At 35.9% G+C, this 21,242-nt stretch overlaps 1 protein-coding gene across 3 annotated transcripts in view; it reads left to right on the plus strand.

The window, feature by feature from the left end:
• CDKAL1 (CDK5 regulatory subunit associated protein 1 like 1) overlaps positions 1 to 21,242 on the plus strand; it is a 584,442-nt gene that overhangs the window by 149,953 nt on the left and 413,247 nt on the right. For all 3 annotated transcript variants that reach the window (XM_045551876.1, XM_045551874.1, XM_045551875.1), the window contains one exon: positions 6,732 to 6,828. In XM_045551876.1, the coding sequence (XP_045407832.1) occupies positions 6,732 to 6,828 (97 nt within the window). The remainder of the gene's footprint in view (positions 1 to 6,731; positions 6,829 to 21,242) is intronic.

The following is a 21,242-nucleotide window of genomic DNA, read 5'->3' on the forward strand; positions in this document are numbered from 1 at the left end:
CCAACAAAGGTAGTTATTTACAATTTGGAGTATTTCCTTTCACAGTTTATTCTGTGCATATATCTTCTTGATACTCCTTCTTTATAAAAATGGGACATAGTTTACATCCTGTTCTATATATATCTTGCTGCTTCCTTGTAACCATGTATTATGGACATTTTTTCTTGCCAGCACCTGTAGATCTCCATAATTCTTTTAAATAATGGCGAATATTTATAAAGTACTTACTATGTGCCAGCACTTTTAAAAGTGCTTTTCATGTGCTAACAACATTTAACCCTCACAATCTCATGAAGCAGGAAATTTTATTGCAGATGAAGAAGTAGAAGCAGAGAGATGTTAAGTGATTCTCCTGTGGTTACACAGCAGATAGCAGACCCAGTATTGGAACCCAGGCAGTCTGGCTAGAGTCTGTACTCTTAACCATTTCACTGCCCCGCTTCTCTGATGACTGTGATGTTCCTTTATATGCCTATGTCATGATTCATTTTCGTTACTCCTCACAGTTGTACTTTAGTTTCCTCCCCCTTCCTTTTTGATACTACAATGTACTAGGCATGTTCTAAGTCTGGTAATACCCCTGTGAGCCAAAACACACAAAAATCCCTGTCTTTATGAAATGTTTCCTCACAACAGCACCAAAAAGAGGGTCAAATCAGTCTGTCTCTGTACAAAGCAAGCAGTCTTCACTACTGTGCATGTGAGAATTCTCTGCATTCAAATATTCAAATGAGAGGACACCTATATTTTAAGTACTGATGTGTAGGCATGCAGCTGTGTGAGACACATGAAAACACCTATGCAAACAATGTAAGAGAAAATAACTAAGAAGCTATGCTTTTGATATAACTCATTGACCATGATGCCTTTCCTAAATTTTGGAAGCAGTCAAGGAGGAAATAGTTTGCACCAATGCAACTGTCTACCTACGTGATCCTGTTGTCAGAACTTGGAGAGTTAGACTATGAGCTGCAAATAGTTGGAACATAAACTTACTCTAAGACTAATAGGTTTATCAGTCTGAAAAAATAATCCACCTAAATGTATTCATATATGTAACTGGGGATGTATGGAGAGATGCAAATCCAAAGTTAACTGGGCTACAATCTCAGGATCACAAGACTGCATGTTATTTTAACTAACAAAACTAGAACACAATTGCACATTTTATGCCTCATGTGAAGAAAGAATGTTGTAGCAAGGGGAATAGTCTTCCGTACACTTAATAAAGAGGAATCCAAAGGGTAAAAATTTCTCAATGTCAGTGACACTAGCAAGCAGAGTAGGCACCCTAGTCAGACAATCAAAATAGCCAATCCTCTTAGATGTAAACAGGCATTTAAGCGTATCGACATACAACAACCTGCCACACCCTGATGAAGCCACCATATAAAATGAGTGAAGAAATCCCCCTTTGATTCCAGGTTCCATTGGTTTCCTTTATTGTAGTTATTGCCAATACCCATAAGAACTATTGTTTATTAAAAAGTCAATAATTCAGCATTTTGTGTTTTCATTCTGTCATCCATTCACGTACCACATGCCAGACACAAGGAAAAACAAAGATAAAAAGATAGTCACTGATCTCAAGTTCAAGTTCACAGTCTAGAGCAAGAAGGAAGAAATGTGCTTTACCCAAGTCAGGTTTTCACGTGAAAAGGAAGATGGAGATCCAGAGGCAGCAAGGAGAGCTGCAAGTAGTCCTGTACGGCAGTCAGCATGCACCTCTGTCAAGAGACCCAAGGATACCAGGGTTAAGAAGAAGAGGTGGCTTTTCCTGAAAGCAGGGCTGCATCACTCTGACTCCCACTGAGGCCCTGAGGGACCAGGCCAGTGGCACTGGGAAGGCCACGCAGCTGAGACGGGAGTTCTCCATCCACAGTGCAAGCCATTACTGTGCATTCATCCACTTTACATAGCAAGGGTCTGTGAAAGATTTTGTTTGAAGAAAAAACTTTGTGGCTTTATTTTAAGGGGGAAAAAAATGAAATCTTGAAGGATATAGGCTTCTGTAAAGAGGTTAAAGGAAATTTGGTTCATTATAAAAAGGGAAATTCAATGAGACATACAAAAAGGTTTTAAAAAGAAGCTGCAGGGGAAAGTGAAGGGAAGAAGTCAAAGGAAGTACCAGCAAAAATCAGAAAATGGTGGCTATGGGGCTTGCATGCTGGGTAGAGGCCAAGAAGCACAGTTTAAAAAAATTAAAGCCCCAGGCTTACCTAGTCTCATGGCTCCGAAGGGAACCAAGTGCAGACAATAGGAATGATTCCTTAGGCTTAATGGAAGAGGCTTCTCGCTGAATTCTGCTAGGCTGGCTTGAAGTCAGGAAATTGACATTTCCCCAGATGCCTTGGCTGCAGGAGTAGGGGGCGATCCCTGTAAACCTGAGGGGCTGGGTGCTGGTGGCTATGGTCTCATGGGTCTCCATGACAAACTGAACTGGTGAGACCTGGTGCTCTGCGTTTGGTGCATGGGCCCATTTAACTCTAGGTAAACCTACAAAATCAACCTCCTGAACCTACAAAACTGAACATTTGATACCCTGAAAATTATTGACAGCATCTAGTTCTATCACCTGGAAAGCCAGCTTGCCTCCATGATGTATATTTCCACTTCTTTAAAAGTGAAACCCCAATACTTCAAGATAATTAAGCAAACATATCATTCTAAGACTAGTGGCTGAAAAGCTGTATCTGAAGTACTGAAGGCCACCGGTTTGTTCTTTGTTTCAAAAATTTAGCATCAAGACACTTGTGAAAATTCACAGCAAATCAGTCAACAGTAAGTCCATCCTTCCAGTTCTTCCCAAAACTCTTGGAATTTGTTCCTTCATACTCAACCCATTAGCAAATCCTGCACACTGTACCTTGGCAATATGTCCAGGTTCTGTATAAATTAGTTCTTACATTTGATGCTTGGAAGAAAAGAGGAAAAGGCCTCTTTATGTTTTCTGTATTACTCAAGTTAATGCTCCAGACAAGGATACATCTCTATTTTTATTTAGAAATATGTTTCAAGAAAATATGAACCATTATATTAAGTTAACTTTACATTCATTTTTTATTCAAATCATCTTAAACTTTATTAAGGTATTAATATTATCAGCATTCATATTTTGAAGGATAATAGCTGTTAAAAACATGTCTGTGTCAGGCACTTTTTTTGTTTGTTTGTTTCCAGAGCTATACAAGAGGATGTGAGGCACATTTTTCAAGGGAAAAATTTTTTCTAGGTTTTTATTAACCTGAATAAAGCTTATTAAACAAAGAGAGCAGTATGTACGAAGGGAATATTTAGAACAAGAATACTCTGAGAATTTGCATTAAAGCTTTTGCTACTTTATTTGGTCACATATAAAGTGTGCCATTACTATTCCATGACAGGTAGGAGTTTTGGCTTATAGTTCTGATCTGTCCTAGCATTTTAAAGCCAAATTTAATAAAAGCACAAAATAATATTTTTAATACATTACTTAATCATGCATTTAAATTTTGAACTTTTCCTCTTAGTTTTATGGTGTTCTAACTCCCTTAAAATCAGCCCTGACCTGTTTCATGACCTAATCTAGTGTTCATAATGTCACCAGAACATTTTCCCTGGGTTGTTATGTATTAACTATACTGTTTTCAGATATTCTGAATAACTAACTACATAATGGTTATTACCTTGATGAAATACCATTGTGTTAACCACAATTATTATTGTTATAGTATTATTGTTGGTATTTTTCCTCTTTTTGGTTTTCCATAGTGTTATTTTTATCTGATGGAAATCTTTCTACTTAAAGAATCACAATGTTTTGTGTTCAAATGGATTCTGTCCACATCCTTAGGGACTGCTGCATCTACTGTCATCACCCATCACTTTGGAAGAACATTTCCAAAATCCACCTCCATCTTAGTTCCCAGCCAGCTGACTTGCATTTCCAGAGATTTGAAGGACATTACCAGAACGTCAGATTTCATTACCTTCTATCCCAATACTCAGTCAGTTCTGACAGCTAGTGGCACCACTATTCCTCTTTTCTTAGGCTGGGGATCAGCAAACTATGGCCCACAGGCCAGATTTGGCTTGCTGATTGTTTTTGTAAATAAAATTTTATTGGCACACAGAAACACCCGTTCATTTATGTATTGTCTAAGGCTTCTCTTACACAGCTAAGTAGTTGCAACAGAGAGAGACCTATGACCAGTAAAGCCTAAAGTACTTCCTGTCTGGCTCTTTGTAGAAAAATTTGCTGACCCTTGGATTCTTCCGTTGGGATTTCCCAAGTATATTCTAGTAAGAGAACTAATCTCCTTTTATTTAATCATCTTTTTAAAAAAAAATCTGTCACATGCATTCTGCCTCTCATATCCTTTTGTGTAGGATATTAAATTAATTTTCACACCTCTTGACTTCTTTTCCCCTCGTATTTCATTTTGCACTATGCTACCAGTGTCATGTTCTCAAAGTTTGATTACACTCTATGTCCACTCTGCCACCAAAATTTAAGAGGTTTCCCCATTGCTCACTAAATTAGAGACTCTCCAGACTCTTCCTTAAGGCTCCTATAATATAATCCCTATTGTTCTCCAATGTACAGAACTGCTTTCTATAGTATAATGAAATACTTTCCCCTTTCTTGTCTTTCCTCATGCTGTAACAACTGCCTAGAGCTTTCTCTGCATCCATTTCCATCCTCTCCTACTCCTGTCTGCCAATAAAATCCTCCCAAATTTCTTTGTGAAACTTTTTCCTGTGTTTTTTCCTTGTGTGTACACATTCTTTTTCCCTTCATGGCATGATAATTGTACAGTTCTCTGTCACTAAGGGCATCTTATTTAATTCTGTGTTGTTTATGTTCTTTTACATCTCCATGTTATAAACCATAAACTTGTTGAGCGCAAGGTCCTTCACTTCCTCATCATTATGTTCCCTTAAACACTTACCATAATGTCTTAGATGTGCTTAATAAGTAATTAAGTTGCATTATAGAAGGCAGGCTTTTTAATTTGGATTCAATTATCAGTGATCTCAGAGTCTCTCTTGGTTTTTGGGCAGTGATTCTAGGTGTTATAACTAAAGTTCTTGAAGAAATTGGATTTGAACTTTTTTGGGTAGATTGCTAATGAAAATGGAAAGTTTTTTTTGTTTGATAAATTATTTCACATTTACTACAAGAAAAGTATTTATGTGTGGTGATGTGTTTGGTACTGATAAGAAAAGTAAAACCAGGGGGCAGAGCCAGGCAATAATTCTCTTGAATGTTGTTATGCAATCTACTAAAGTCAGATTTTCAAAATTTCGTTGTTTTAGGATCCCAAGTGGAAAAATTATTTCAGAGTTTCCTAACAAGTTATTGAAATGAAACACAGGTGCTATTAAAATAGTGGTTTTTACTCTGCATATTCTTTGATTTACTCAACTCATTCTCTGCATACTTCTCAGAAGATTTTGATACGGCTATTTGTCACAAAGAGCTAGTCCTATTAATCCCAATTTGTTGTTAATTTATAGTTCTGAATTTGTACTCTTGAAAAAGTTGACAAAGACAAAAAAATGTGCAAAGTGTAGAGATTTTTCACTTCATAGTTGTATAGTCTAAAGTCACACATCTAGAAAGTGGGTTGCTGATACCCTCAACTTTCTCCTTAGGCTTCAGAAATCTGGAGATTGCTGCAAGGGCCAGGAGCCCAATTTGGTGCATAAACTGCAATACCTCAAGACTCAGCCATAAAAATAAAAAAGCAACAGAACACCCCCAAACACATATTACATTAATTAAACAGAATTGAAGACTTGAAAATTTAATTTTAAAAAGAGCAATGGATATGAATAGTTTCTAGGAAAAGATATAAGTTCTGCTTTGTTCACTACTGTTCTAGGACAAAATCTATGTTTGCTCTCTACATTGCGTGCCTGAATGAATGAATAACATCCACATAAAAAATATATTGCCACCTCCCTCCTGAGTAAAGAAATGCTTAATAAAATAACTAGATAATGTATACCTTTGAACCAGCATTTCTACTTCTTAGAATTTATGCCAGGGAAATAATTACACAAATGAGCATAGATTTCACATCTAGGTTTCTGTATGTAATCCAGAAGTACTTTCTCAAATATTCATATATATATGTATATAAAAACAAGTCTGTTTGCACATATATGCTTGCATATGTGAGGGATTCTGGAGTTTGGACGTGAGCACAAGCAGTCAGTAACTGTAGGTTTTCTCTGGGGAGCAGGACTAGGGAGATGTGGGGATTCCCAGGATGTAGGATATTATGCCTTCTGTTTACTCTTCTCTCCTGTCTGAATTTTCTTAAGCTATATTTTACTCTTATATTGGATGAAAGACTAGGAAAGAATATATTAAATTTTAGGCATATTTTAATTAATATTTACAATAAGTTACTTCCTTGAAGGGTTAGCTTATCTTTGTGGAAAATATGGTTTTCAAGACTGATTCATATCCTTGCAAGTCGTGTATAAGTGATTTTTTTTTGTTTTGTAATGAGATGATAATGACATTATGAGATTGGACTGCTATTTTAGTCTTTATGATAAATAAATTACAGAAGTCTTACTGTAATATGCTTTCTTTAAGCAGTTGTAAGAAAATCCTCTTTTGTGCTAGATGGGCCTATTCTAATATTATTTGGAGAGTTTATATGCACTATCAACAGTTTCCAGGGGTATACTTGTGAGCAAAAAAATTCACACTGTTTTTTTCTTTAATCTTTTAGAAAAGCTCAAGAGGAGAACAAGAAAGTTGTGCTGGCTGGATGCGTTCCTCAAGCCCAGCCTCGGCAGGACTACCTCAGAGGACTGAGTATCATCGGGGTGAGCTTGGACCTGATGGGAAAAAAAGAAAATCCCATATTGTTAACACATATAATAGCTCTACATTTTATTTTCTATTTCTACGTTATTTATAAGCTATGTTACACTTACAGCTGTCCTAAACATACTTTCATCATGGCCCCTGAAACTTAGTCATGTCTGTGTAACTTTTATCTTAGCACAAAATGTGTTCTAGGCTCTCTCATTAAGAAAGAGGAACGCAATAAAAAACCGTAGTATGGAATTTACATCCCTTAATAACCTGGTCTTTTTCTGGATGCCCATTACTATTTCTTTCCATATCATTACAATTTCCCACCCGCTGAACTACTTGTCGTTTTTAGTATGTATGTCGTTTTAGTATGTTTTTAGAATGCCCCACCTCCCTATACCCACCCCCACGTCTCAGCTCCAACAGAACATTCTGTAAAGCCTTCTCCGAACACTCTGTGTAGTTCTCCAGAATCCTGTCTCTGGATTCCCTTTGCTTACGGTGCAGTTCCTGTCGTTTGCTCTCTTAGCACAGAGTTGTGATTTTAGGTTTACTGATATGATTCTTTGAATAAAACTCCTCTATTTAAATTGTTAGCCTCTCTAGGACAGCTTTTCAGTCTTCTTATTTTTTTTAAACTCTCTCCATGTTTCTCCAGCCTTTTCTGCAATGCCTGACACACAGCAGGCACTCTTGAGTATTTGTTGACAGACTAAAAGAATCTTCCTATTATATTTTTGTTATTGGCATGGTGTTTTTCCTTTTAGGCAGTCAGCTCTCTGAAGTCAGACTATTATCTGTTCTCTAACTTATTTTTTGTAGCCAATGACTATTTGCAAAATGCTCTATGGTAGTTGGCATTCAGTCAGTATTTGTTGACCAAATGGTGGTGCTTCTTCCTTCCCTCCCTCCTACTGCAGTCATGCTCAGTAAGCTCATCAATGATCTTCCTTTAAAAAAGACTTCATTAATTTTTTTAAAAAAAGTATTGTATGCTCATAGGAAAAGTTTATGTGAATAATTGGTGTCTGAATTAAGTTTTATAATGGATTTTGCCTTATTTGATGTACTATTGACAGGTTCTTACCTTCTTGTGTTCTCAGTGTAATAAATTTGTTTTCTGCTGTGAAGTCCTTACTCCACTAGCAAATTTAATAATCTTTGAACAAACATTCTCACTTTAAACAAACAAAACCTGCATGTTTGGTAACTTTAGTTTGTGTTCACTATTTGTTTACATTTTGATTTCTCTTGGTTTAAGGAATGAAATGAATATGGGACTCCTGAGTTATCTTTGCCTGTTGGACTAACTTTCTTTGTAAACATACTCCTGCTGTGTTAGGGAAATAGGAAACTAGTTAGAACTCTGTTTCGGAGATGGAATGTGGTTAAAAGATGGGAGTTCATCTTAGATTTCATCTCAAGGAATTAAGTTACTGGAATAGCAGAATTTCCTTAGTGTGGCAAAAGCCTCTTCTCTGCATATGTTGTCGTAGTGTTTTTTTGAACTCTGTTGTGTGTAGGGAAGAGCTTAGTATATGTTAGGATGTAGAGGAAATCCTCCAGATACAGTACAAGGAGGACACCAGTGCTGTTAATGTGAAGACAGTTTTTCAGGGCTCATACCAAGCTGTGACACTGGCAAATAGAAATTTTTTTTCCCCTGTTTAATCTAGCATCCTTTTTGTTCTGTCATGTAGTCCCATTTTATTACCATTGACATTCTTTAGATTTATTTTTATTTTGTTCATTTACAATTGGGGAAATAAGAACACATGCTTTGAAAAGCGAATAGAAAGAAAATTCATACTTCTGTCACCCTAATGCAATTATTATAACTTTGGCTGTCTCTTTCAGACTTTTAACCTTTGCATCTTTTACTTAATTGTAATCTCAAAACTACTTTGTATCCTTATTTTTGTGTTATTCCATGAGCTTTTTAACCATTTAAAATCCAGCATTGATGTTCTATTGAGGGATATACCATAATTTACTTAACTATTCCTTAACTATTGGATATAAGTATTTTTTAATTTTTAGGAAATATACATAATACATTAATGCCCACAGTGCACTTTTTTATTTTAATCTAAAATTAGTATATTGTGAAAAGTTTCCAAAAGTGGGATCACACTGTCATTAACATTTTAGAGTTGTAATTTAATTGTATATTCACCAACCTTAAGTATTATCAAAGTATAAGATTATTCTTTGTCAATATCATTTCATAGGGCATTTTTTCTGTGGCAGCTATGTGATATTTTATTTATCATCAATGACTTTATATGTAAGAAAATTATGCCCATAGAACTGAAAATTTTGAAAAAAATTTTAGATTGGGAAACTAAAATCATCTATTTGATGTTTAGAGAGATCTACTTCTGAATAGAATTATTAGAATTGCTATAAAATTAGAAACCTTCTGAAATTTAATGAGTTAAAATGAAATAAAGAAGTGAATATTTTATACCAAGAAAAATAATTCTGAAGTATACAAATGTTTAAATTCAGTGACTTGGGATACTGTTTTTAGCAGGGAGTTTGGAATTATTTTGCATGATTGGTTTATGGACTGAGTAAAGAATGTTACTCCTTCACAAAATTTCTACGAGGAAGAATGTTAGAGGTGGAAGAAAGAACTGCTATAACTGCATTCTGTGCTTTTACCTTCTGCTAGGACTTGTCTAAGTCACCTCATAATGCGGAGAGGATGTGTCAATTCTTGACCAGGTGTGGGTGAGCAAGCTACTTATTGCATACCTGAGTTAAAAGACTTACTGTGCCCACCCATATTTGAAAGTACTTGTGGAACAAGCATTTAGGAAGATATTTAATAGGTAAGAGGAGATCTTACTACCATCATAACATGGTAATTTCTATCAATATCAACCTTTAGAAATGGGGCATTTAATTTGTTTCAGTAATCAGAGCTAGCAATGTGGTGAGAGCACATGCTAAGCAGTGATTTGACCCCTGGGCCTTTTATTATCATCTGTCCCACTGTCTCCTAGAATTATCTAGTTGTGATTAATATTATTTGTGTGATGATGCATGGAAAGAAAATAACAGAAAATCAAAACCAGAAGTAAAGCCTATCATCCTGTGGGTCCAGCAGCACTGGCTTTGTTGGCGGTAGCCTCTGTACTTCTCCTACCCTGGAGCACAAATCTGTGCACCAGCCTGTCTAATTTCTTCACAATGGGCGAGGAGAAAGAAAGAACAGATTTGAAAACATGAATGTCTTGAATAAAAGGATCCTTTTTTAGCCCAGAGTTTTTTCTTAGCATGAAATGAAGCTTATATTTTATATCTAGAATATATTTGTTTATAGGTGACCAGTAGAGAATCAAGATCTTTTTTTATTTTTTCAGGATCTTGAAACATTTTACCTTACAGTGAAAAATTTCCCTTTGGATAGTTAAGGTTAACCATCCACCTCACAATTTTATGCAATGCTATTTTTTATTATTACTGTTTGTTTATGACAGTCACTCTGTAGCTAGCTGTAGGTAGTTCCATGATCTTGTGACTATATTGAATGCTACTTTTTTTCTCTTGGGTTAAGTTGTTGGTGGAAAGTTTCTTTTAGGTTAGTCAACCAGAAAACAGGATGTTCTCTTTTAAAGTTTGGAGTAAAAAAGGGATAGTATACTTCAAGAGTCAGAAAGCCTGGCTTCCTATCCTAGGCCTGCCACACCATTATTTCTTCAGTTCAGCAAGTGCTTACTAAGCGCCTACTATATAGTTGGTACTGTTCTAGGTGCTGGGAGTACAGCAGTATATAAAATTGTCAGGAATTTCTATCCTCATAGAGCTTATATTCCGATTCCTAGGAGTGACATTGGGTTTGAGCCTAGACCTTTAACCCCTAGAGAATCTGGTGGGATGGGTCCCCAGAACGCAGCAAAATTGGCTAGTTGGGAATTTCTCATTAAGGCTTACGTGGACCTATACTTTATGTCTATCAGTTGGGAGTTGTGTTAGGGAGAGATGGGTGAAATAATATTTATGCTGAGTTCTTCCTAAGATAGTGTTATTTATCAGTTATTACAGTATACTTTATTAATAGCAAAGGGATTTATTAGACTGTTGTTACTCTTAGAGGAAAGCATGTTTATACAATTGTACATTTTGGGTAGATCTGTGTTAATAACAAGGACTGCATTTGAACTTGGTCTTGGTATTGATTCACTAGACTTATCTTTATAACTGATTTATAGCTCCAGAAATCCTAAATAAACTGCAGATTAATATATAGGTTCTCACATTTTAAAACATGCAGCTCACAGCACAATATATAATTTGATATTGAAAATTTGTAACAAATACAACTTCCTCATGTGCCAGCTGTGAGCCCTGCAGGCGAGTGGACATTTTCTTTGCAGACTTGAATAGAAATCTGGTTTAACACAAGTGTCCTCTTATCTCAGGGACTATTACCAGGTTGATTGGCAATGGTTTTTTTGTTTTGTTTTGTTTCTTGGGTTTTTTCTTTGTTTTTTTTTTTTTTTTTTTTTGAAACAGAGTCTTGCTCTGTTGCACAGGTTAGAGTGCAGTAGTGTCATCATAGCTCATTGCAACCTCAAACTCCTGGGTTCAAGCAGGAGTTCGAGTAGCTGGGACTGGTAGTGCATGCCACCATGCCCAGCTGTTTTTTCTGTTTTTTGTAGAGACAGGGTCTCACTTTTGCTCATACTGGTGTGGAACTCCTGGCCTCTGGCAATCCTCCCACCCCTGCCTCCCAAAGTGCTAGGATTACAGCCGTGAGCGACTGCACCCAGCCTTGCAGTGGTTTTGAACATCTTTTCAAGCAGGCTGCTCTAATCCTGAAATGTCAAACAGGATTGACTTTTGACTTTTTCGAATGTGAACACTTTAATTTTGAAAATCATGTGTGTAATTAAAGCAATATATGAAAGAAGCTAATATTTCTAACTTATGCCATGTTGCAAAACATAAACACATTAGTAAGTGGAGCAGTGTCACAGTAACAATAGCATTGATATTGATAGCAAAGCTTGAGAAACTCTGTCCTCCTGTGAGTCCCTACTTCCTGTTTTCTAATGTTTCTTCTTGTCATATTCCACAAGGCAATATTGTAACAGAATGACCAGTAAGTTTAAAAATCCATTTATGTTTTTCCCTTCCTAGACCTGTTGCTTTCACTTTTTCATGGCCTCTTCCAGTCTTACCTATATACATACACATTTTTACCAGTTAAATTATTAAAATATATATCATAGTGATTAAGAGCATGTTTTCAGGAGCTACATTGCATGGGTTCCTATCTCTATACTTCTTAGCTGTGTGACCTTGTACAAGTTACTTGACCTTTCTGTACCTCAGTTTCTTCATTTGTTAAGTGGTAATAATAACAGAACCTGACTTTTTTTTTTAAGCATTAAATTAGTTCATACATGTAATGGGTTTAGCATGGAGCCTGGCCCATAGTGCTCTGTATTAGCTATTTTTTTTTTAAATAATTAATTCATTTACTAGTAGTGTCAACATTGAGCACAACTGTGTGCCTGGAATGAAACAGTTTTCTAGAGACACCAAGCTGAAGACAATATATCTTTTCCCTAAAGACCACGAAATCTGATGAGAGCTGTAAATCATGATAACTAAGCTTAGGGACAAAGGGCTGTGGGCACACAGAGGATGAAGCTGTCCTTGATTGGGCTTCAGAGGTTGAGTAGTTGTTTAATGAGTGGAGAAAGGAGAAAGAGCTTTCAGGCAGAAGCAACAACATGTTTAAGAAAAGACATGTATTCATTAAGGGTGCTTGGAGGCAAGAAGGAACAGCAAGGAGTGAGTGGAGTTGGGAGTGTTAAGAAGCGTAGATTGGAGTAGCGCAGACGTGTGGAAAATAGGGAAGTGAGGGTGGAGGAAAGGGACTTGCACTCAATGTAGTGTGTAAGTTAGAATCAGTGGGACAGGGGGAAAGGCTGTGTTTGGGGGAACATGGCATGAATAGGTGAGGATGAGAGGCAGTATGAGATAGTGGTTGTCTCTTCCTGCCCTTTATTCATTATCCGTTCATTATTTTCTTGTATGTTAACGATACCGATCTTTATTAAGTCATAGTTATTGAGGTATAGTTAACAGATAGTGATATTCACCTTTGATGAATTTTGATAATCATGATATAGAACATATCTATCCCTTTGTGCCCTTTTGTAGTCAACCCTGCCCACTCCCCTCAAGTCCTTGGCAATCATTGAAATGATTTCTGTCCCTATAGTTTACCTTTCTGAGACTGTCAAATAAATGAATGTTATTGAATACTTGCATCTTCTTTCTTTCACTTGCATAGTGCATTCAGTATTCATCCATGTTGTATTGTTTATCAGTAGTTTTTCACTTTTCATTGCCTAGAATTATTCACTGTATGGGTGGGCTACAGTTCATCATTCACCAGTTGATGAACATTTGTGGTATTTTCAGGCTGTTATGAATAAAGCTCCTATTGATATTCATGCACAGGTCTTTGTGTGGATATGTGTTTTCATTTTTCTTGGGTAAATACCTAGGAATGGGATTGCCAGGTCATATGGGAAGCATCTTTTTAGCCTTTTAGGAAACTGCCAGTATTTTCCAAAGTGGCTGTTTTGCATTTCTAACAGCAGTTCCAGTTGCTTCACTTCTTCATCAGTAGTTGGTACTGTCAATTTTTACAATTTTAGCAATTATACTAGGTATGTAGTGGTATCTCATTGAAGTTTTAATTTGCCTTTTTCTGTTGACTAATGATGTTGAGCAGACTTTATGTCCTTATTTGCCATCCATACATCTTTGGTAAGGTGTTCAAATCTTTTACTATCTTACCTCCTTTTTTTGTGACCTTGGGTTAGGAAACCCTTTCTTAGAACACAAAAAAGCACAAACCATGAAAGAAAAGAAATTGATAAATTAGACTTCATCAAAAATAAACATTTTTGCTCCTCAAAAGATACCGTTAAGAAAATGAAAAGATAAGCCACAACTGAGAGAAAATATTTGCAAAACATATATCTCCTAAAGGATTTATGTCCAGAATATATAATGACTTCTACAACTCATTAGTAGGAAATCAGCCTGTTTTAACATGGGGAAAAGATCTGTCAGTCTTTTTATCATTGTTTTAAAAAATATTTTAAAAATAAATTTTATTGTGTATATACCTAAACTGTATAATAATATAGTGAAGTGATTACTATAGTGAAGCAGAATAACTTATCTATCATCTCACATAGTTACTATTTTTTTGTGACAAGAGCAGCTAAAATCTACTTATTTAGCACAATCCCTAATATAGTACAATTTTATTAACTATAGTCCTCCTGTTATACATTAGATCTCTAGACTTGTTCATCCTGTGTATCTGCTACATTGTATCCCTTGACTTACATCTCCCCATTTCCAGCCCCCTTCTACTGTTTCTATTCTTTCTTTGTGCATTTGAATTAAAAAAAAAAAAAAGATTCTACACATAAGTGAGATAATGCAGTATTTTTCTTTTTGTTTGAGTTATTTCACTTCGCATAATATCCTCCAGGTCCATCTATGTTGTGGCAAATGGCAGGATATCTTCCTTTTCTAAGGCTGAATATTATTCCTTTGTATATGGACCACATTTTTTTTTTATCCATTCATCTGTTGACAGGTTGTTTTCATATCTTGACTTTTGTGAATAATGCTGCAGTGAACGTGGAGTGCAGATATCTTTATGACGGGGTGACTTTATCTCCTTTGGGTATATATGCAGAAGAGGGATTGCTAGGTCATATTTATCATAATTTTTCATTAAAATTTTGATATAGTAAAGACATGGAATTTTGAGGGTGGGTGGGTAATTTGTTATGTGGTTTCAACACTTAAAAGTTATGTTCCCCAGAATCTGGAGAACATATCTGATAAAGTATCTAATTTATTTTCTCTCTCTGGCCTTTTTTTTTAAAGTTTGGAAAGGATTTATTCAACTCATCAGTCTGTTTGCAGCTTGCTATGGTGGATATTTATTGATAGGTTCCATAAAGCCCTGGATTTTGTTATTATTTTACATTTTCTTATACTTTACATGTACATTCTGTGATTAGTATAATATCTGGCTCAGTAAGTATTTGTTGAGTGAATGTTTGTTAAACTTAAGGTATTTATTTAACTTTAAATTTTTGTTTGTTTGTTTCTAGTTATTCCAGCAGTATTTTAATTTTTTTTGTTTCCTCCTTTTATGATGCTAACTCTCTTTTTCATTTATTTTTTAATTAGCATATTAGTTTTCTATGCTGTTCTAACAAAATACCACAAACATAGTGGTTTAAAACAACATATATTATCTTACAGTTCTGGAGGTCAGAAGTTGGACATGGGTTTTACTGGACTAAAACCAAGATATTGACAGGGCAGCATTCTTTTCTGGAAGCTCTAGGAAAGAGTCTGTTTCTTACCTTTTCCAGCTTCTAGAGGTCGCCACAGTCCTTGGCTTGTGGCCCCTTCTTCCTCCATCTTCAAAGGCAGCAAGGCCGTATCTCTCCAACACATGTTCTGTCATTGCCTCTCTTTGTACACAGGTGGAAAAGTTTCTCAGCTCTTGAGACTAATGTGATTAAATTGGGCCCACCTGGATAATCCAGGTTAATCCTATCATCTCTGGTCCTTAATCTTAATCACATCTTCAAAGTCCTGTTTGCCATGTAAAATAACATTCACAGGTTCAGGGAATAGCACTTGAACATCTTTGGGAGGCCATGATTCTGCCCACTACGTAGAACACTGTTTATTAGTTGATATTTTACATCTCTAATGTGTGTTTCTGTTTTAGTTCTAGTAATACTATGTTTGCCTTTAGTATTACTTTTAAGATCATTGTTTACTTTATAATATATTCTATTATTAAGTAGGAGTATTCTGTTGTCCGCAACAATGTGATTGAAGTTAGCCTGTTGAATTTGGTTTTCATTGCCGAAATGGTTTTTGTCTCATGGCCCCTCATCCTCCACCCCCGCAGAAAGTTTTATAGATGTTTTAATTGGATTTAAGAGGAAGAGAGGTTCCTGGTACTGATCGTCATTTTGCTGGCATCCTTCTAGCCTGCCCTCATCTTGCAATTAGTAATTTTTATCTCTAACGGTGTTAGTCACTCACTGGTACCATTCAGGTAGAAAATGTGTTTTCAGTGATGTGAGGAATGTGCTGTCACATAACTTTGGCTGAAAGGGCTATTTCTACCACTGGGAAAGAATCTCTTTGAATGAAGAGATGAAAGATGATGAAAATATACCAGCAGATGAGAAAGTTTTGCTCAAATTAAACCACATGTAACATCAAATGCTCTTTTGTATAACATATTAGCAGACTTATTCACAGGCTTGTGAATTCAAGAAATGTTTCTTCTAATAGAATCGAAACACATTTAAGTTAGCTTAGTGACTGTTGTGAACTTCCCCCAATTTAAGAGCTTTGGAAATTGAGTTCTCCCCCAATACCATTTAAGGTAGGGACTTTCTGTGATGGCTTAGGGCAAACTTTTAAGAGAAAAACATTTTTTTGTAGAGAAGTTAATATTGAACTTTTACCTGTCAGATAGGTAACTCACTCAATCACAGCTGATTATTGGATCAAATTCCCATTATGGTAAAAGCGAAAAATTTAGACATACATTTGATGGAAAAGACTTTATATGTACAAATATTACAAGGAATGGAAAAAACATTTTTCCCTTTTTTATTGTGTGTATTTAAGGTGTACAACATAATGTTTTGATATGCATACATGAAATGATTACTAGAGTTAAGCAAATTAATCGTCCGTCTTCCATAGTTACTGTGTGTTTGTGTATAATAAGAGCACCTAAAATCTACTCTCTTAGCAAATTCTCAGTATACAAAACATTATTATTAACTATAGTCCTCTTGATGTACATTAGTTCTCTAGACTTATTCATCCTGTATAACTGCAAGTTTATGTCATTTGACCTACTCCTCATTTCCTCCCTCTCCCTGGCCCTGGTAATTCCCATGCTACTCCTGTTTCTATGTATTTGATTTTTTTGCCCATTTTTAAAATCAGAATATTTGGGTTTTTTTTTTTTTTGCTATTGTATGAATTCCTTGTATGTTTTGGTATTAGCCCCTTCTTAGGTATATGGTTTGTAAATATTTTCTCTTAGTCCATAGGCTGCCTTTTTATTCTGTTGAGTGTTTCCTTTGCTGTGCAGAAGCTTTTTAGCTTGATATGGTCCCATTTACTTACTTTTACTTTTGTTGCCTGAACTTTTTGTGTTACAGCCAAAAGATCATTGCCAAGGCCAATATCAAAGAGCTTTTTCCCCTATGTTTTCTTTTAGGAATTTTAATGGTTTCAGGTCTTATGTTTAGGTCTTTAATTTGTTTTGAGTTGATTTTTGTGTGTGGCCTAATACACAGATTCAGTACAATTCCTATCAAAATTCCAATGGCATTTTTCACAGAAATAGAAAAAACAATTGTAAAATTTGTATGGAACCATAGAAGACTCTGAATAGCCAAAACAATCATGAGAAAGAAAAACAAAATTGGAGCCATCACACTTTCTGAGTTCAAATTATATTACAAAGCTATAGTAACTGGCATAAAAAGAGACACATAGACTAACAGAACAGAATAGAAAGCTCAGAACTAAACCCAAGCATATACAGTAAATTTTTGAGAAGGCCACCAAGAAGACACAATAGGGAAAGGATAGTCTCTTTAATATTATAAATGGTGCTGGGAAGATGGGGTATCCACATGTAAAACAATAAAATGCGACTCTTACGCCATTTTTTTTCCTTTTAAGGTCAAATAGAGTTTTCAGGTGGTTTTTAAAGTTTTGGTCTGATATTTTTTTTTTTTCCTTTTTTTGGAGTGGGGGGATGGGGGACAGTCTGGCTTTGTTGCCTGGGCTAGAATGCTGTGGCTTCACCTTAGCTCACAGCAACCTCAAACTCCTAGGCTCAAGTGATCCTCCTGCCTTAGCCTCTCAAGTAGCTGGTACTATAGGCACACACCACCACGCGCAGCTAATTTTTTCTATTTTTAGTGGAGACAGGGTCTTGCTCAGGCTGATCTCAAACTCCTGACCTCAAATGATCCTCTTGCCTCGGCCTCCCATAATGCTAGGATTACAGGCATGAGCCACTCTGCCTGGCCCCTGATATCTCTTAATTAGAATGAAAATGACAGGTTTTCCTTTTATTAATATTTATATTCAATCAAGATTAAGAGAACTAATGAGAAAGTTGTGTGTGTGTGTGTGTGTGTGTGTGTGTGTGTGTGTGTGTGTGTGTGTGTGTGTGTGTGTGTGTGTGTGTGTTATGTAGATCTATAATGAATTAACCTTTTTTACTCCTGAAAGGATTTGCGGTATCTTGGGACAAAAATCAAGGGATAGTAAATCCCCAGCCAGATTCATACAAGTATATAAAGAATCACATCAAGTAATAGAGAAATGTGGACAAAGCACAGGCTTTGCAAATTTTCAATAGAATTAGCTGGAATAATGTTGTTAAAATTGTTCTGTTAACCCTCCAGTGGCTTTCTTTTGCAAGCTGAATAAAATCTAAACTGCGTAGCATGAACTACAAGGTCTCACATAATCTTCCTTCCCTAACTGTCTGCCCCCATCTCCTACCACTCTGTCCCTCATTGCTGGGCTGCTTTTGACCTCACAACCCCTCTGTGTCGGTTCAGTCTCTCAGTCCTTGTACTTACATTTCCCCCTGGAGGTTCACATTGATGCCTCTGCCTTATGGGTCAGTTCTCTGGGTTAATGCTACCTATTCACGTGTTTACTTGGGCCACTGTAGCAAAATTATCCCATCCAGCTCCTTCTACTCCTAGATTTTATTTTCTTCATAGCATCTTTCATGATAGGAAATGAAGATTTTCAGTTATTTGCTTGTTTGTCTCCCCAGTTAGAATGTTAGGTCCATGAAGCAGGGACTTTGTATTTTTCACCATTATGTCCCTAGTTTTAGGACAATGTGCAGTGCATGGTTAGTGTTTAATAAATGTTTGTCAAGTGAACATATTCATGGCAATGGTGACTTGGGGAGATTTGGGGGGAATAGTTACTGCTTCGGTCTTCTGAAAGTCCAGGTTCAGTTGGATAGCATTCTGTGGTCATTTAGTAGTGACCTCCATGTGCGTAGAAAAGGGAAATTCATCAAGTGGGCCACCTAGGTGCCATTCCTGGACAAAATCTACTGAGAATAATAGACAAAAATGGAAATAGCACTAGTATCTCTTGCCTAGGAACATTGTGAGAATTAAATATGATAATGCATGTAAGGTGTCAGTACAGAGCCTGAAACAGTATTTGTTTAAGAAATGTTAGCTGTCACCATGTTATTCCTAGTCATTAACTTATTTAGCTGCTGGTTGTTCAGGAAAAAAGATACCTCAGGTGCACACTAAAGCAGAACCTCTGACTACAGAGTAGTATCAGCTTGTTCTGTGACAGCCTCAGGTCAATGGACCTTTTTTTTTTTTTTTTTTTTTTAAAAGCCTAGTTGGCAAAGTTGTGTTTGAGATATGCATTAGTTCCCTAGGGCTGCCTTAACAAATTACTGCAAACTGGATGGCTATCTTAGCCATTCCCTAAACCTGTGCTGTTTAGTGTGGGGTGCCGATAGCCACACGTGACTATTTAAATGCAAATTTAACTAAAATCAAATTCCTCTGTCACAGTAGCTGTGTTTCAAGTCTGTAATAACCACATGTGGCTAGTGACTACCATATTGGGTGGCCCAGCATATAAACATTTCTATCAGCGCAGAAAGTTCTCTTGACAGCAGCGCTCTAAACAATTAGGAACTTTCAGAATAGCACTTTTTATTTGCTTTAGGTGCCATTGTATAGGCTTGTTTCTTCAATACATGTTTAGTTATAAATTTAGAGTAGTTCATAATAGCTGAATAAAATATTTTTATGGATTTCTTTTAAAAGTTCTGCAGCAGAATGACTCATTAATGTTATTTATGAATTGTTTATACACCAACTCCTTTTTTCATTGTTGAGAACATATGGAGTCAGTAATAGAACAGACTGCATGTCTTTTTTTCTGTATATTTATAACTAAGTGCCTGAAGGACACGTGATACTGCTTTATTTATTTTATTTGAACTATATGCCAGAGAATAAGCTTTTGTGTACTCAGGGCCTCAATTTATAGTATTAATTAAGAACAACTTTCCTTTTCTACCAGAATGAATTTAATATGTTCTTCACTACTGTAGGTGAATGTTGAGTTTGTTCTCTTGCTCATGATTGCTTTGCCCCCTCTTCTTGCTGTCCACCCTGTACTTCTTTGGCTCCTAACTTCTCTCTCTTCCAGGTAACTCCTCTTCTCCTTCCTCTTCCCTCCCTTTCTTCTCGGTCTCCGCTTCTTTCTTTCTTTTCTCCCCACTGTGTCCTCCACAGTCCTCCACACGGGAAATAGAAGTGGACATAGTATTTTCTTTAAATCATTTGATAAACTTCTCCCCTGCTTGTTTGTAGTCAAATAGATTTTTTTTTCTTTTAAGTTCTGTTAGGCCTTTCTTTTTGAGGTCCTGGAGTTCCCCCACACCATCCAGTGATTTAAATTACCGTGTGTGGGCAATATCTAACTTTTTTTTTTTTGCTATTAAATTAGGTACTTTTGAAAAATTAGCAGATATATTTTCAGTTATATGTGTTCACACAAATTCTGTGTGACCATCAGGGTCAAAGAAAATCTCTCTTCATTTCTTCCATGCACACATACTTAAACCTTTTATTTGGACATACTATAACCCTTACAGAAATGTAAAAATAAACAGGGTTTTCATATACCATTTACCCAGTTTTCCCAAATGTTAATATTTTAACAAATTTGCTTATTCTCTTTCTATGTATGCACATTTTTTCTGATCCTTTTGAAAGTGAGTTGCAAGCCTGATACCCCTTTATTTCTAAATACCTGTATATTTCAAAAACTAGAACATTCTCTGATATCACTATAATACAGTTATCAAAATTGATGTAATGCTATAAGCTAGTGAATGGACTTTATTCAGATATTGTCAGTTATTTCAATAATGTCCTTTATAGGAAAAGAAAAATCCCATATTCATAGTTGTATTCGGGTCTCTTTGCAATCTCCTTTAGTCAGGTCTTTTTAGTCTCCTTCAATCTGAGGACATTTCCTTAGTTTTTCCTTGACTTTCCTGACTTTGATGTTAGAAATGTGACCACACTAAACTTTTTTTTTTTTTTTGGTAATAACAACTTTATTGAAACATAATTCACACACTATACAATTTACCCATTTATAAAAGTGTATAATTCAGTAGTTTTTAATTTGTTCACAGAGTTGTGCAACCATCACCACAATCAATTTTAGAAAATTTTCATCATTCTAAAAAGAAACCCAATACTTCTTAGCACTCGCTTCCATTTCT

This window comes from Lemur catta, chromosome 5 (assembly GCF_020740605.2).
Source record: "Lemur catta isolate mLemCat1 chromosome 5, mLemCat1.pri, whole genome shotgun sequence".
NCBI lineage: Eukaryota > Metazoa > Chordata > Mammalia > Primates > Lemuridae > Lemur > Lemur catta.